The 13,485-nt window shown below is 49.0% G+C and overlaps 1 protein-coding gene across 3 annotated transcripts in view; it reads left to right on the forward strand.

Annotated features, from left to right (window-relative positions):
* PAN2 (poly(A) specific ribonuclease subunit PAN2) overlaps positions 1-13,485 on the forward strand; it is a 1,642,407-nt gene that overhangs the window by 1,544,480 nt on the left and 84,442 nt on the right. For all 3 annotated transcript variants that reach the window (XM_078686370.1, XM_078686378.1, XM_078686384.1), the window contains one exon: positions 11,948-12,041. In XM_078686370.1, coding sequence (XP_078542496.1) covers positions 11,948-12,041 — 94 coding nt within the window. The remainder of the gene's footprint in view (positions 1-11,947; positions 12,042-13,485) is intronic.

A 13,485-nucleotide genomic window follows, 5' to 3' on the forward strand; every position in this document is an offset into this window, starting at 1 on the left:
GGGTAGAGGGTCCCCAAGATTGGGATAGGGTGAATCTGACAAAACTCTCAGCGTCGCTCGAAAGTCGCCTCACCATGAAACACTAGAGCCCCTGAGTCACCGATAGATGTTGGCGGTCCGCCGGATCCTGCAGAACATTCGGCTTGAAATGGCGATACACAATCGAAGAGTTGAACTCCTTTAGGTTGAAAACTAGATAAAAATCCTGATCCTATTTACGTACCAAGAAGATTGTACTGACGAATCCGCTGGGATGCAAGGATGTCTGCTTCACTGCCCCTTTGGCTGTGAGTGATTAAACATCGTTTTCTATGAAAGACTGTTCTGTTTGGGAAGAATGAAACGGGAATGGAAGACCCTCTTGACTTGGGGTGGAGTAGAATTTTCAGCTGAAAACCCTTGACTGTCTGCAGTAGCCATGGGTCGATCAAAATCGTCAACTAATTGTGATAGAACACCTGAACTCTTCCCCCCCACCAACATAGCCTCTGATGGAGGAAGTAAGCTCACCTATAAAAGAGGACTCTGCAGTGTTGGCTCTGCCTTGGTATCCTCCTCGACTGGTATGACTTCACCCGCCTCTGTTTCGTGTGGGATAGAAGTTGGATTATCACTGAAGGGCACACCCGCCTCTGGGTGTGTATCTAAGTGCTCCCATTTGAAAGCCATGGCCTGGTGCTCTGCCACAATAGCGTCCGGCCCTAACATAAAGACCCCTCTTGAAGACCTTTAAGTAAGTTTCTACCTTAGATCATGCCAAAAAGGTCAAGACATACTGTTCGAGGCATATGAGCAGTAGATTATACACTGTGCATAGACCTCCACCTAGTGTTGGGCCCTGATGTTTGCAGTTTTTTTTTTTCCTGAAAAGTTCTCCAGAAGTCACGAGATAGGTGACTCCTCCTTTGGACCACATTGCGCATGGGCATCGGCTCCATCCTCAGATTGTTTTTTTCCGCCATCGGGCTCGGATGTGTTTCCTGCGCTCCGGTTTGGAACCAAATTTCCTTCGACGTGCAATCCTCACCCAGTACGACAGTATTGTTTTGATCGCGGTCCCACATTGACGCGACTCTTCACGGCTTCGAAGTCTTCGATTCCGGTCGTCGACGAAGGCCTTCGGGCCTACCTAGGCCTTACTCTCTGGCTCATGGAAAGGACGCCTTTCAAGAAGTGTCCTCGATGTGGGTTGAGGTTTCCCCACACCGATCTACATGAGGTGTGCAACCTTTGCCTCTCCCCGGAGCACGAGCCCAAAGACTGTTCCGCTTGTGTCTTATTCCGCTTCAAGAAGACGATTCGGGACCGACGAGCTCGAAGAACCATGGCTCGCTCGTCAGCTTCGATCCCGGACAACATCTTTGAAGAGGGCGTTGACTTGCCAGAACAGCAACGGGCCGAAGAAAGTGCCAGCTCCTCTGATGCCGAAGACTCAGATGTCGAGGACATCACTCCACCTCAACGGGTCGTGAGTACACACGTCGGCCCGACCCTTCCTCGACACCCTCCAAAAAGGCTTCACCGCCCCGCCTTCGGGCCCTGCAAAGAAGCCTACTAAGCCTTCAGGCGGCTCGGGCTCGAGTTAGCCTATTCCCGGTGTCGATCCCATACCGACATCTTCCTCATCCACACTGACCGCTTCAACACCCAAGCACTCTGTGTCGAAGACTGGCACTGGCTCATCGACGTCAATACTGCACTCTGAGCCGAGTAAAAAACTGCCTACGGGTCCCGACTCCCATGCTTCGGAGCCGAAAAAACACATTCCGGTTAAGGACATTTCAAAAGGTTACAGTTCTAAGCAGAAAGAGCCTAGACCAGCTACCGAGTAGGTGCCGATAAAACCTCTGGAACCGAGAACTTCGACACTGAAGGCTCTACCCTCCACAGAAGAGCTTTTTACACCAGATCCTACTCAAAAGACTCTTGTAACGGATCCTAAGACTGGCCAACTGACTCTTTGCACTAGAGGCGCCTGCACCTCCTCCTCCTACAAAGGATATATTCATTGCAACCTCTCTATTAAGGGTCCTTCTCCACCACCTCCCCATACTCTTCCTCCTCCTCCACCTCCTCCACCACATCATTCTCCTACACCATCCCCTAATCCAGATGATGACGTAGATACAGACTCTGATGACACAGGTGAGTGTGCACATGACCCAGTAGGGACCAATAGTCCCCCTCAATCACCTAATCCATGGGATGATTATACCACCCCTGATGTGCCTTACGTCCCTCAAGATGATGTATATCCATCCAGGCCTTCCCCCCAGAGGACACTATAGGTTTTAACCTACTAGTACATAGGGTTTCCCAATACCATGGGGTCGACTTGCACACAGACACTGTGGAGGAAGATTTCTTATTGGACACTTTTGACACTACACAAAGGTCCAACTCCATTTGCCAGTGCTTAAGGGGGTCGTTAGGCATTCAACAGAGGTATTTAAAGATCCTGTCAGGGCTCGAGTCCTCAACCCCCATCATTGAGAAAAAATACAAAGCTGCCCCTGCAGATCCAGTTTACATTAGAGGCCCAGCACCGCTAGATTCCTTAGTAGTTTCTAACTCACGTAAACGTGCCAATTCACAAACATCAGGTGAAGCCTCCCCACCAGATAAGGAATCTAAACTCCTTGACGCCTCCAGCAAACTAACATCGTCACAGGCAGCTAACATATGGCGCATTGCCAATACTCGAGCGCTATTAGTGAGATATGACAGGGCACATTATGATGAACTAGAATCCATAATGCAGCATCTACCAGATAAATACAAAAATAGGGCCATTGAACTCATACAGGAAGGTAAAATATCACCAATACTTCCATTCGTTGTGCCCTAGATGCCGCAGATACTGCCTCAAGGGCAATTAACATCAGTCTCCTTTTGCGTAGGCATGCCTGGCTACGTATTTCAGGTTTCAAACATGAAGTACAAAATTCCATCCTCAATCAGCCATTTGATGAGAAACACCTATTTGGCCCTAATGTCGATGTATCTGTAGAAAAAATTTAAAAAGACACCGACACAGCTAAATCTATGGGAGCCTTGCAATTGCAAGCTCCCAGATGTTCTTTTCGTTGCTCATCATATAGAGGCAACACAAGAGGCTACTCCTCCGATAGCCCCTCCACTTCCTATAAAACCTGTTAGAAATGGCGATTTCCGGTTGGCTAAGGCTTGTGCCAAAGCCAGGCAGAAACCACCACTCTAGTCAGGGCAAGGGAATTACACGCCAAGGATAACCTCTGCTCACCCTCTAGGTAACATGACACGAGCAGTGAGGCTAATCCCGGAGGCAATGTAGGTCAAGTATTTGCACACGCACCCTGCAACAACATCCAAGGCCCACCACAAAGGAAACTCCACACGAGGTTATATATAAAAATAGCCTTTGTATTATACCAAACACATTAGATAATAAACACACACTTTACAATGTGCCATAAGCACGGGCAGAATTTACAGGGGATTATGTACATGGGACAGGGCCACGTGGGCCACTGTCAGGAATAAGCACTTTTAGAACTAGCACTTGGTAGAAATAGCACTTTGTAGGAATAACACTTAGCACATATAGTAACTGTAGCACCTAATAACAAATGTAGCACACAATCAGTAACCACTGGTAAAAAGTACCACCTACGCAATCCTAAACACCTTAGGCAAATATCACGCAGGGAACCATGGACTCACTAGCATTGCTATACTAGGAAACCCACCCTCCTAAGCATGAAAACACATTCAGAGGTATAGGCCAGAAGCTTCACACATGATGCATAAAAACACATTCAGAGGTATAGGCCAGAAGTTTCACACATGATGCATCAAAACCCATTCAGAGGTATAGGCCAGAAGCTTCACACATGATGCATAAAAACACATTCAGAGGTATAGGCCAGAAGCTTCACACATGATGCATAAAACACATTCAGAGGTATAGGCCAGAAACTTCACACATGATGCATAAAAACACATTCAGAGGTATAGGCCAGAAGCTTCACACATGATGCATAAAAACACATTAGGGTCTAGGTTGCACTACTGCGCAAAAACCTAAACGTAGCAGCTGCCCACTACTTTCTGGGCAGCTGAGGACAGGGACAGGGCCTAAACGCTGCAGCTGGCACTAAGTGCTGCGCAGCTGGGGAAGGCCAAGGTAGGGATGAAGGAGTGTGACTCACTCCTGAGTCCAAGGAACAAGTCCCCTAGAAAGAAAAGAACCTAAACAGTGCAGCTGCCCACTACTTGCTGGGCAGCTGTAGAATCAAAACTTCGGCATGGGCCCTCACTGGCCCCCAGGACAGAGACTGTGCAAAAGGTTAGAGCCCTCGGGCTCTGGAACAAACATAGGTGCATTTTGGGAGCCCTCTCGGCTCTAGGAATGAACAGTGCACCGCGTGGGAGCCCTCTGGCTCAGAAACAATTGTGTGCCTTGGAGCACTCTGGCTCCTTAAGGAAATAAATGCCCCCATCGTTGGAGCGCAATGGCTCTGGGGGAACACGGGCCCCGCGGGACCTCAGGGAGGCGGGGGAGCTACCCCGGCTCCTTAAACAAGCATGTCCCCCAACGTAGGAGCGGCCCGCTGACATCGGGGCCTCTCTGGAGAGGGAGAGGGCACCACTCTGGTGCCTGGGGCTAACCTCCACGGGGGCCCCTTCTCTTGATTCAGCTCCTTGCAAGAGCCTCCCGGGCTCTAAAAGGGGACGCAGTCGGCCCGGCCCGCCAGTGCGGGCCCTTGTATTCCTGTGGCCGTCCCCCCCCGCCCTAGCCGTCTTAGCTTACCGGCTCTTGGCGGGGGAAGACTTCTCGCTGCGGTAGCGGGCGGGGCTCTCCCGCTCCGGAGAGCCCTGTCGGGTCTCGCTGAGCTGCGCTTGCCCAGACGACCTCTCGCTGCTGCAGGGCTCCTTGGGAGCCCTGGCGAGCCGACATACTTACTTCTTTCTTCTCTTTGGGGCTCAAGGAGGCGGGGTGGGCTCCCGAATTCCTCTTCCGGCCGCACTTCCTGGTTGCCGCTTCACTTCTGTCTGGCGGCCCCGCCCACAGTCAGACGGCCAGCGGACGGCGGCGGCATCCTTTGGGGCAGAATTTGAGGGGTAGGCTCCCTCGTAGTTAAAAAATACCTGGACATGCGGGGTGGGCACCCGCAGGAGAATTAATTAAATAAGCGGGGTGGGCACCCGCGCTCGAAGCATAAGGCGAGGGGAATCCCCAGGCAGAGGGAATCCCTTGCACACGATGCAGCCCAGCGCTGCAGGGCTGAAATAAAGAGCTCCCTCAGGCGAAATAAAGCGCTCATTAGGAGACATTTTTAAAGTAAGATGCGGCGTTTCCATGCTGCCAAAGGTCCTGGAGAGTCCAAGGCAAAAGTCAAAAAGGGGTTACAGAGCAAAGCAAAGTTCCCCCAATCTTCCCAGCCAAGGCAGAGGGGTCCCAAAGAGTCCTCCAGGCATCTAGGGGCTGGGCAGGGCCCAGGGAGGCAAGCCTTCCCCTGGGCCCCAGCAGCAGCATGCCCCTGGTAGATTCCAGTGCAAGAACAAGAACATTTTACAAGGGGTCACAGTCCCTTTTTATACACCTAAATCCTTTGTCTCCAAAGGTGCAGGGAAGGGGCGAACCAGATGCAACTGGTTCTTGAGCACTTTGTTTTGCTCAGCCCCTCTCCCTATTCACAGGACAGGCTAGGGTCATCAGTTGCACCACAGGGGGTGGAGCCAGCATTGTGGAGGGAAAGCCCAGCCCTATTCAGGTCGCAGGTGCAGCCCCTCCCTGCCATCACCATGCAGATCTTCCCATTCACCACTGGGGCAGCGTGCCAGGGGTTAGATGAATGGCTGCAAAGCCTTTATGAAGGCTCGATTCACTGAGTCCTGCTCTCGAGTCTCAAGTGCCTCTACTAAATGCTTTTTCATATCTTGTTCATATGAGACTTCTGCAAACTCAAGATAGTCCTCACCCTCATCTAGGTAGTACGCCATGCTCACCTTCACTTAGGGTTTGGAAGAGGTTAAAGGGGGAGAGTCAGCCCTATTTGGGTGCAAGAAGGTTGAAAGAACCTATCATCAGGGCAAAATGAGCCCTAAATTGTTGCTCAGAAATAAGTATTTTAATTGATCAAGTGTAGGGAGGAACCCGGCTCTCCTGAGGCAGAGCCCTGTTTTATGGTTTTTCCCCCCGCCGGGCGTTCACCAGGACGTGGCAGGCAGAGACAAACTCTCTGCGTGCAGCGCAACAAACCGATTGGTAATTATTCCCGGTTCGGCTACACCCTACGGACAGCGAGAGAGGACTGGCCCCCAATGTGCGTGTAACGTGCTACCTGCTCCGGCTCCACGGCAGCACTCTAAGCCCACGCCAGGGTCAGATTGGGATCACAATTTGGCCTGGGCAGGGACGAAAAAAGTGGCCCACATTTGCGGGGCATGGCCCACATTCATGGGGTGTGGCTCACATTCACTTCACGGGGCGTGGCTCACATTCACGGGGTGTGGCCCACATTCATGGGGCGTGGCCCACATTCGCAGGCGTGCCCTTTCATGAAACACACAAGGAATGTAAGTGGGAGGATATTGTTCTTGGGAAGGACACAGGCCAAGGTGAAAATGTCCTATAAGCTGAGCAACTGAAAAACATCAAGGCCCCTTTCTATTACAAAATTATTCCCCATCCCTCCAGCGCTTACCAAGTTATTACCCAGGCCTCCAGGACAGGAGCACCCACAAAGCAGTGAGACCCCTTTTTATTACAAAATTATTCCCCAGCCTCCAGCGCAGGAGCACTTGAAAAGCAGCAAAGCCCCTTTCCATTACAAAATGAGTCCCCTGTCCTCCAGCGCAGGAGCACCTGAAAAACAGCGAGACCCTTTTCTCTTAAAAAATTATTCCCCAGCCCTCCAGCGCAGGAGCAACTGGAAAGCAGTGAGGCCCTTTTCTATTAAAAAATTATTCCTCAGCCCCCAGCACCTGAAAAACAGAGAGGCCACAACTATTTGTAAATTACTCCGCCCTCCCCAGCCCTAACTGCGTCAGGGCAATGTACTGGCAGAAAAGGGGATAAAGCAAAAAACACAGCTGCTGGGCCATCCATGGGGGTGGGGGAGGCTAAGGTGAAGATGGTACGAGTTCCCAACATCACCTGTCCCCCACAGCGAGACCCATTCTTCCTCGCCCACAATGCCCTGAATGAGAAGGGCTATGGGCGAGGTGTTAATGCAAACACTGTTTCAGGGCTGCGTGGCCCCAGGGGGGCCGAGGTGAAAATGGCTCAATGGCCTGAGCAACACCTGGCCCCCTGGGAGGCTGATTCTTGCACACAATCACCCCTCCCCAGCCCACCATCAGCGTGATTGCCTGGCAGGGCAGGGGGTGAAGGAGATGCCACAGCTGATCATCTCTGACTGCCACACAGCGAGGCTGCTTTCCTCTATCTGTCCAGTGCTCTCTGTGGACTGGAAAAGGGGAAAGAAACGGCCCACAGAGGGCACTGAGACACCGGCCCTTTGGCCAACGCCCTAGTGCCCGCAGAACCAATCCGTCCCTGGCCCACGCCGATACTCACTGAACGCTAGTGTCTGAACAATGCCAATGTAGCATCAAAACTACTGGCATAAATAACATTGTTTAGTAGAATAAATAAATTTCCTTAGCTCAGCTGCTGCAGCTGCAAAGAAAGAAGAGTTATTATTGTGACTTTGGTTTATATAATATAGCATGACCCCATTGCTTGATTGATTGGTGGAGAGAGTGGAGTACAGGGGGTCTCGGAATGTGTAGTTTTTCTTATTGCAATGTTTTGATTGGCTGCTGTGTTACTTAGTAAAATTCCCCTAGTTTACAGGATCTGGAAACCTTTCAGCAACTGCTTTTGCATGCAGACAGGTGACGCCATTGGACTTCGTAGACACCTTGCCCTGCCTATGGAATTGATGGCGTGCAACTGTAAAGAAGCACAAATCCTACACTCTCTTGTCATTTTACCGCACCTTTTACGGGGATCTGGAGACCTGCTCCCTGAACCTTTGCCAGCCCAGCTGTCGTGCAATTGCCTCAGACCAGTGGGTCCTGCAGGTTTTCTGTCAAGGTTACACCCTCCCCTTTTTGTGAACAACCGTCCAGTTCCTCCTGTTTCACCTAGACTTTGGAAGAACATGCCTCCATTTTTGACAACGGTTCAGTCATTGCTGCCAAAGGGGGCAATTGAGGGAGTACATGAAAAGGATAGAGGCAGCAGGTGCAATCCCAACTATTTTCTTGTGCCAAAAAGGATAGTAAGCTCAGGCTATTTTGGATCTTTGATTTCTGAATGCCTTCCTTAGAAAGGAAGAATTCAAGATGCCATCCTTGGCCTATGTCCTTTCTGCTTTGGGGACTGGGTGGTGTACATGTACTTTCATGCCCCTGTCCTCCAGTGCCACAGGTGTATCCTCAGATTTGTCAATGAAAAAGAACAGTTCATTTCATTATTTTGCCCCTTTCGGGTCACTTCAGCCCCAATTTTTTTGACAAGGGTGATGGTGGTAGTTGAGGCCCATCGTTGCGGTTCGAAAGAGCAGGCCCTTCCGTTCATCGACAAATGGTTGTTAAATAAGGGCTCATCAGTCAGTCACAGGCCAACCTGTAAATGACCATCTTGCTGCTTTCATCCCAGTGTTTCTCCATTAGTGACACAATTGCCTTTATACGGGCAGTTCTGGACACTGCGACGTTCAGAGCCTTAATGCCCCAGCACAGTGTCTGGGACTGTCCGGATATTATCATGATGTTTTAGGCTCAGTCCTGGGTCTCACCCTGGACTATTCTGAGGCTTCTTAGTCACCTAGTATTGTGTATTTTTTTGGTGCATTGTGGTCTTCAGCATGTGTGTTCACCAGTGAATCCTCCTTCAGTGGATTATTAACACTTGCAGTGCCTCACAGACAGTTTCCATGGGTCAAATGTGGCAATGTGGGACCTCCAATGTTTGTTAAAAGACGCCGACCTGACATACAACAGACAATTCTCCCTACCCTAAACACAGCTCACAGTGGTGACAGATGAATCTGATCCGGGCTGCGGAGCCTACCTGGATGAGGTGGGGATCAGTTGCCTCTGGTCTCCATTGAAGTAGAAGTACCACATCATCCTGCTTGAGTTGAGCGCCATCCAGCTCTCTCTCAAAGCCTATCTTCCTTTCATAAAGTGCAGCCCTGACCAAATGCTGAAGGACAACACAACTGCCCTGTGGTACAGCAACATGCAGGCCGGTGAAGGGTAGCAGGTGCGGTGCCAGAAGATACTGGAACTTTGGCACTGGCTGGATATTTAGGAGCTTTCATGTCAACCATTCTCCAAGATCACTGAAAGCCAGGGTAGGCAAGCTCAGCAGACTCACTATAACGAGTGGTTTCTGAAGGCATCTTTGCTCAGTGGAGTGTGTCTTTAAGTAAATCTGTTTGCTGTCACTGAGAACACTCACTGTTGAGTCTCTTGCACTTTGGAATTTCAGCCTCCAGGCTCCCTGCCATCTGTTCCACCTTATGTGGTGTTCTGGTCTCTTCTACCCATGCCCACTCCGTTCGCCACTTCTTTGAATTCTGCAAAGATCAGGAAACACTGGGTTCAGATCTTTCTGATTGCCCCGAACTGGGCTCAGAGAATGATATACACTGAGCTGCTGAGCCTGATAATTTGCCCCTCTGGCTCAGTCTGCCACTTGGGGAAGACTTGCTTTACAGCAATAAGGCAGGGTTATTCATCCGATTCTCCATGACCTACACATCCATGCTTGAAGATTATGCAGAACCGGTTGAGTGGTTTTGAGCTGCCTCTAGAGATGGTGGATGTCATCTTGGCAGTGCATCATCCGTTTATGAAGTTGATTTACCCTGGACTAAGTTTAAGCCCTGGTGTGAGGACCAAAGGATTGATTTATTGAAGTCTATAAACTTTCTCATGTACTTTTATTTGACCCAACCCACTACGCCTTTCTCAGTTTGTTTGACCAGTCCTTCCTGTTTAACTCACCAGCTCAATGTGTTTTTTAAAGAGCTTACATAGACGTCCTTCCCTTGGTTCTAACTTTATTAGTGGCTTGCCTTTCAAGCCAATGCACAGTTGTTAATTGTGGTGTCTGAATCTTACGTCTGCCTTCATCATTGTAATAACTTCTGCCTGCCATGTCCATAAACTGCAGGCATGTCAGTACAACTACCATATGCCAGCTTCTTTCCAGACAAGCTGGTGCTTTGGACCCAGGCATCCTTTCCACCAAAGGTGGCGTTGACCTTCCATGTGGCACAGTCTATCATCCTTCCCGTCCCCCGAGGTGGAGAAGCGTGGCTCAGTGGTTAGAGGCGGCAGACCCAGAAGCTGAGATCAGCCGTGGGCCAGGGTTCGATTCCCCGCCTCGGCGGGTCTCGGGCTCAAAAATTCCACGGACTCGATAATTCTCGTTCCGGTGCCTACTCAACTCACGGGGTCACACTCTGCGACTCTGGGCAATAGCTTGCTTAATCTCCACTACGGCCCCTCGCGGCGGGATGCCTGGCTTTCACCTTGTGGACACCCTGCCGGGGTATCTCACAGGGGAATACCAGGACGGGTTCCCTAAGCAAGCGCCGAGATGCCTACGGGTAGTCGTGCGCTATACAAGAGCGTAATCATTTCATTTCATCATCATCATTTCATTTCCCACTTTTTCCTCTCTGCTACATATCTGTAAAGAGGAGCAGGGTTATTGATTGAATCTCAAGAAAGCCATTAGCTTTTACATCAATTGAACTAGCACTGTGTGGATGACCAACTCAATAGAGTTTTCTGGTGAGAAGGGAAAGGCTGTTCAAAAATGGACCTGATCCACATCGATTGTTCTCTGCAATAAAAAGTGTTATGCCTTGACTTTGAAGGAGCCTTCTGAGGGCATTCAAGGTGTTTCTTTTAGGGATAAGTCTGCCTCTAGGACCTTAACTAGGGGTGTTCCAGTGCTGGACATCTACCAGAAAGCTACGTGGGCACCCCTCCACACCTTCCCCAGGCATTACTGTCATGATTCACAGGTTTGCAGATGCTCAGTCCTGCACGATTTCCAGGTGTGAAGTTCAATCCTCAGACACGACACGTTTTGGGAGGTATTGATTTGGTATATATTCAAAAGGTGAGCAATCTGCGGTTAGACGTATCTACAAAAGAACAAGTCTCATATCTTCTGTAACGCCTTTTCTGGTGGATACTCTACCTGCAGGTTACTCCCCAACTTTCCTCCTCCCCTCTTTCTGTGGGGTGGACTTCATGGATTTAATAAGGTCCCATGTTAGATTCTTAACACTGTCCTGATTTGTAATCTGTTATTGATACTCCTCGTCTAAGGGCGTGGAATGCCTTATCGTAAACTGACTTAATCTTGCAGGAGGGGTCCCTATATTAGGCCATTTGCCATCACTTCCGGTGTCAGGATGAGGTTGCCGCAGTGTTTGTTGGGACGAGGTTGCCACGATGTTCGATGGTTCAACCTCTCTGCGCATGGAGGAAATTGATTAATAGTTTCCAGAGCCAGTCTGGTGCCTCGAGGAATTCAAAAGGTGAGGAATCTGCAGTTAAACAGAGTATCCACTGGAAAGAGTATTATTGAAGAGAAGTAACTTATTCTGATCTTACTAAGCATTTTCTGGGTTTGAATACAGAACTCCTGAACTTTACAATACAAAATCAAAAGAGAGGCATTGGACCCAATATAGATTTAAAACCTTGTGCAGACACAGAGGTGCAATATTGCTTGGGGATAAATCTGAAATTTTCATGGTCCTTATGTGTGTGGGGGAAGGTTTCATTTGCACATTTTACACTTGTAAGCCTTTGTTTGGTTCAGATTTTGCTTAGCTCACTTACATGCAGTTTTAACTTGATGACCTGAGTTCCATAGACCTAGCCCTGTAGTAATTTGTAATTGTTTTTCCACATTTTTCAGGTTCCAAAAGAGCAGGTGATTGACACAGTGTATCTGTTCCACATGCCACGGAAAAGGATGATTTCCCTACGCTTCTTGGCCTGGTACTTCCTGGGTTAGTACAGAACATCAATATTATGAAGCAAGTGCAAAGGGTCCACCTGTAACATTGACTATCCTCTTTATTAGTGCCACATGCCTTCTGCGTCAGTGCCCAGCCTCCTAGCAGGCAGGACCTAAGCCCAATGCTGTAAGGCACATGGCTTAGAGTTAGGAAATGTGAGATTAAATCAATAATACAGTGACATATTGTGTCTGGGGTACTGGGGTACAAATCCAAACTCACATTTTAGACTGAAGAGATATTCATGTCTTATCTATTTGGTATCCCCTCTGTGTTGATACTTAATGATATATACAATCGTGTGGCTGTAGATACACAGGCTATGCCTACTCTTGCAATTTGTTGTTGGGCCCTTTGTTTGCAAGTTGTTTTTCTTCGAAGAAGTTGAAGTCGAAAGGCCTGTCATGACTCTTTTCGTTTGTTCTAAAATGTAGCAGCACAGCAGCTCCACCTTAGATTGTTTTATTCTACCTTCAGGCTCGGACACTCAAGTGTGGAAACCGCAACCAGGTTTTTATTCCGTTACAGCAACTCCATAGAAGGACAGAATTCTCTTGCATCAATCAAATCTGAACATTACGCCACCTCCAGAGACCCTCAACTGGGGCCATATCCTCAAACGTTCATCAACACACCTTGTGGCATTTCTCAAGAGTGGACTGAGGCATGGCAAGAACTCCTTTTCACTTCTGTCCTCAGGGTAATGCGAACTACACCTGGGGTGCCACAGCATATGCAACCTCTGCTGTGTCCCTACCCTAAAGTGTCTACTTGCGAGGTCTGTCTCATGTTCCCCTGCAAACAAACACTGAAACACCGAAAATATAGATGCTGGGTGTGAGAGGGTGTCCTGGTATATGCTGTCCACTAATTAAAGTGGGCACTTTGTACCAGTCCACACGACCATTATGATGTATGAGTTCAAAGATAACCTTTATAAAGCTATCCTAGTGGTAGCTGTGGTGAGCAGCCATAAGGCTTAATCTTGAAGGAATGTTAAGCAGCTTGTTTTACCAGAATATCACCTCCTAAATGATTGAATGAGAGGAGAACCACACAGTAGTTATATGAAAATATGTATTTAATAATATAACACTCTCTACTGGTCTCTATACGAGACTAGGGCACAAAGCACACCATACTGAATCAATAGTACATTCGTAAATAGCACAATACACAGCAGGCTCCAGGGGGAGACTGAACCATATAATAAAAAAATGGTATAATAATAATGACTTGACTAGACACAGTTCCTAGAGTACGTAGAGTCGCTGGGACCCCAAGGAACCACCCAGAGGAGTGACACAGGGAGCCCACGGAGGATGGGTGCAGCGAGTAAACACGACTGTGTGCTCCGTAGAACTCTATGGGAAAGTTGCGGTTGTAAAGTTACAGTTTAAGGACACGTCTAAGAGGACTTTGAGCAAACCCTTTG

This window comes from Lissotriton helveticus, chromosome 1_1 (genome assembly GCF_964261635.1).
Source record: "Lissotriton helveticus chromosome 1_1, aLisHel1.1, whole genome shotgun sequence".
Classification (NCBI taxonomy): Eukaryota; Metazoa; Chordata; class Amphibia; order Caudata; family Salamandridae; genus Lissotriton; species Lissotriton helveticus.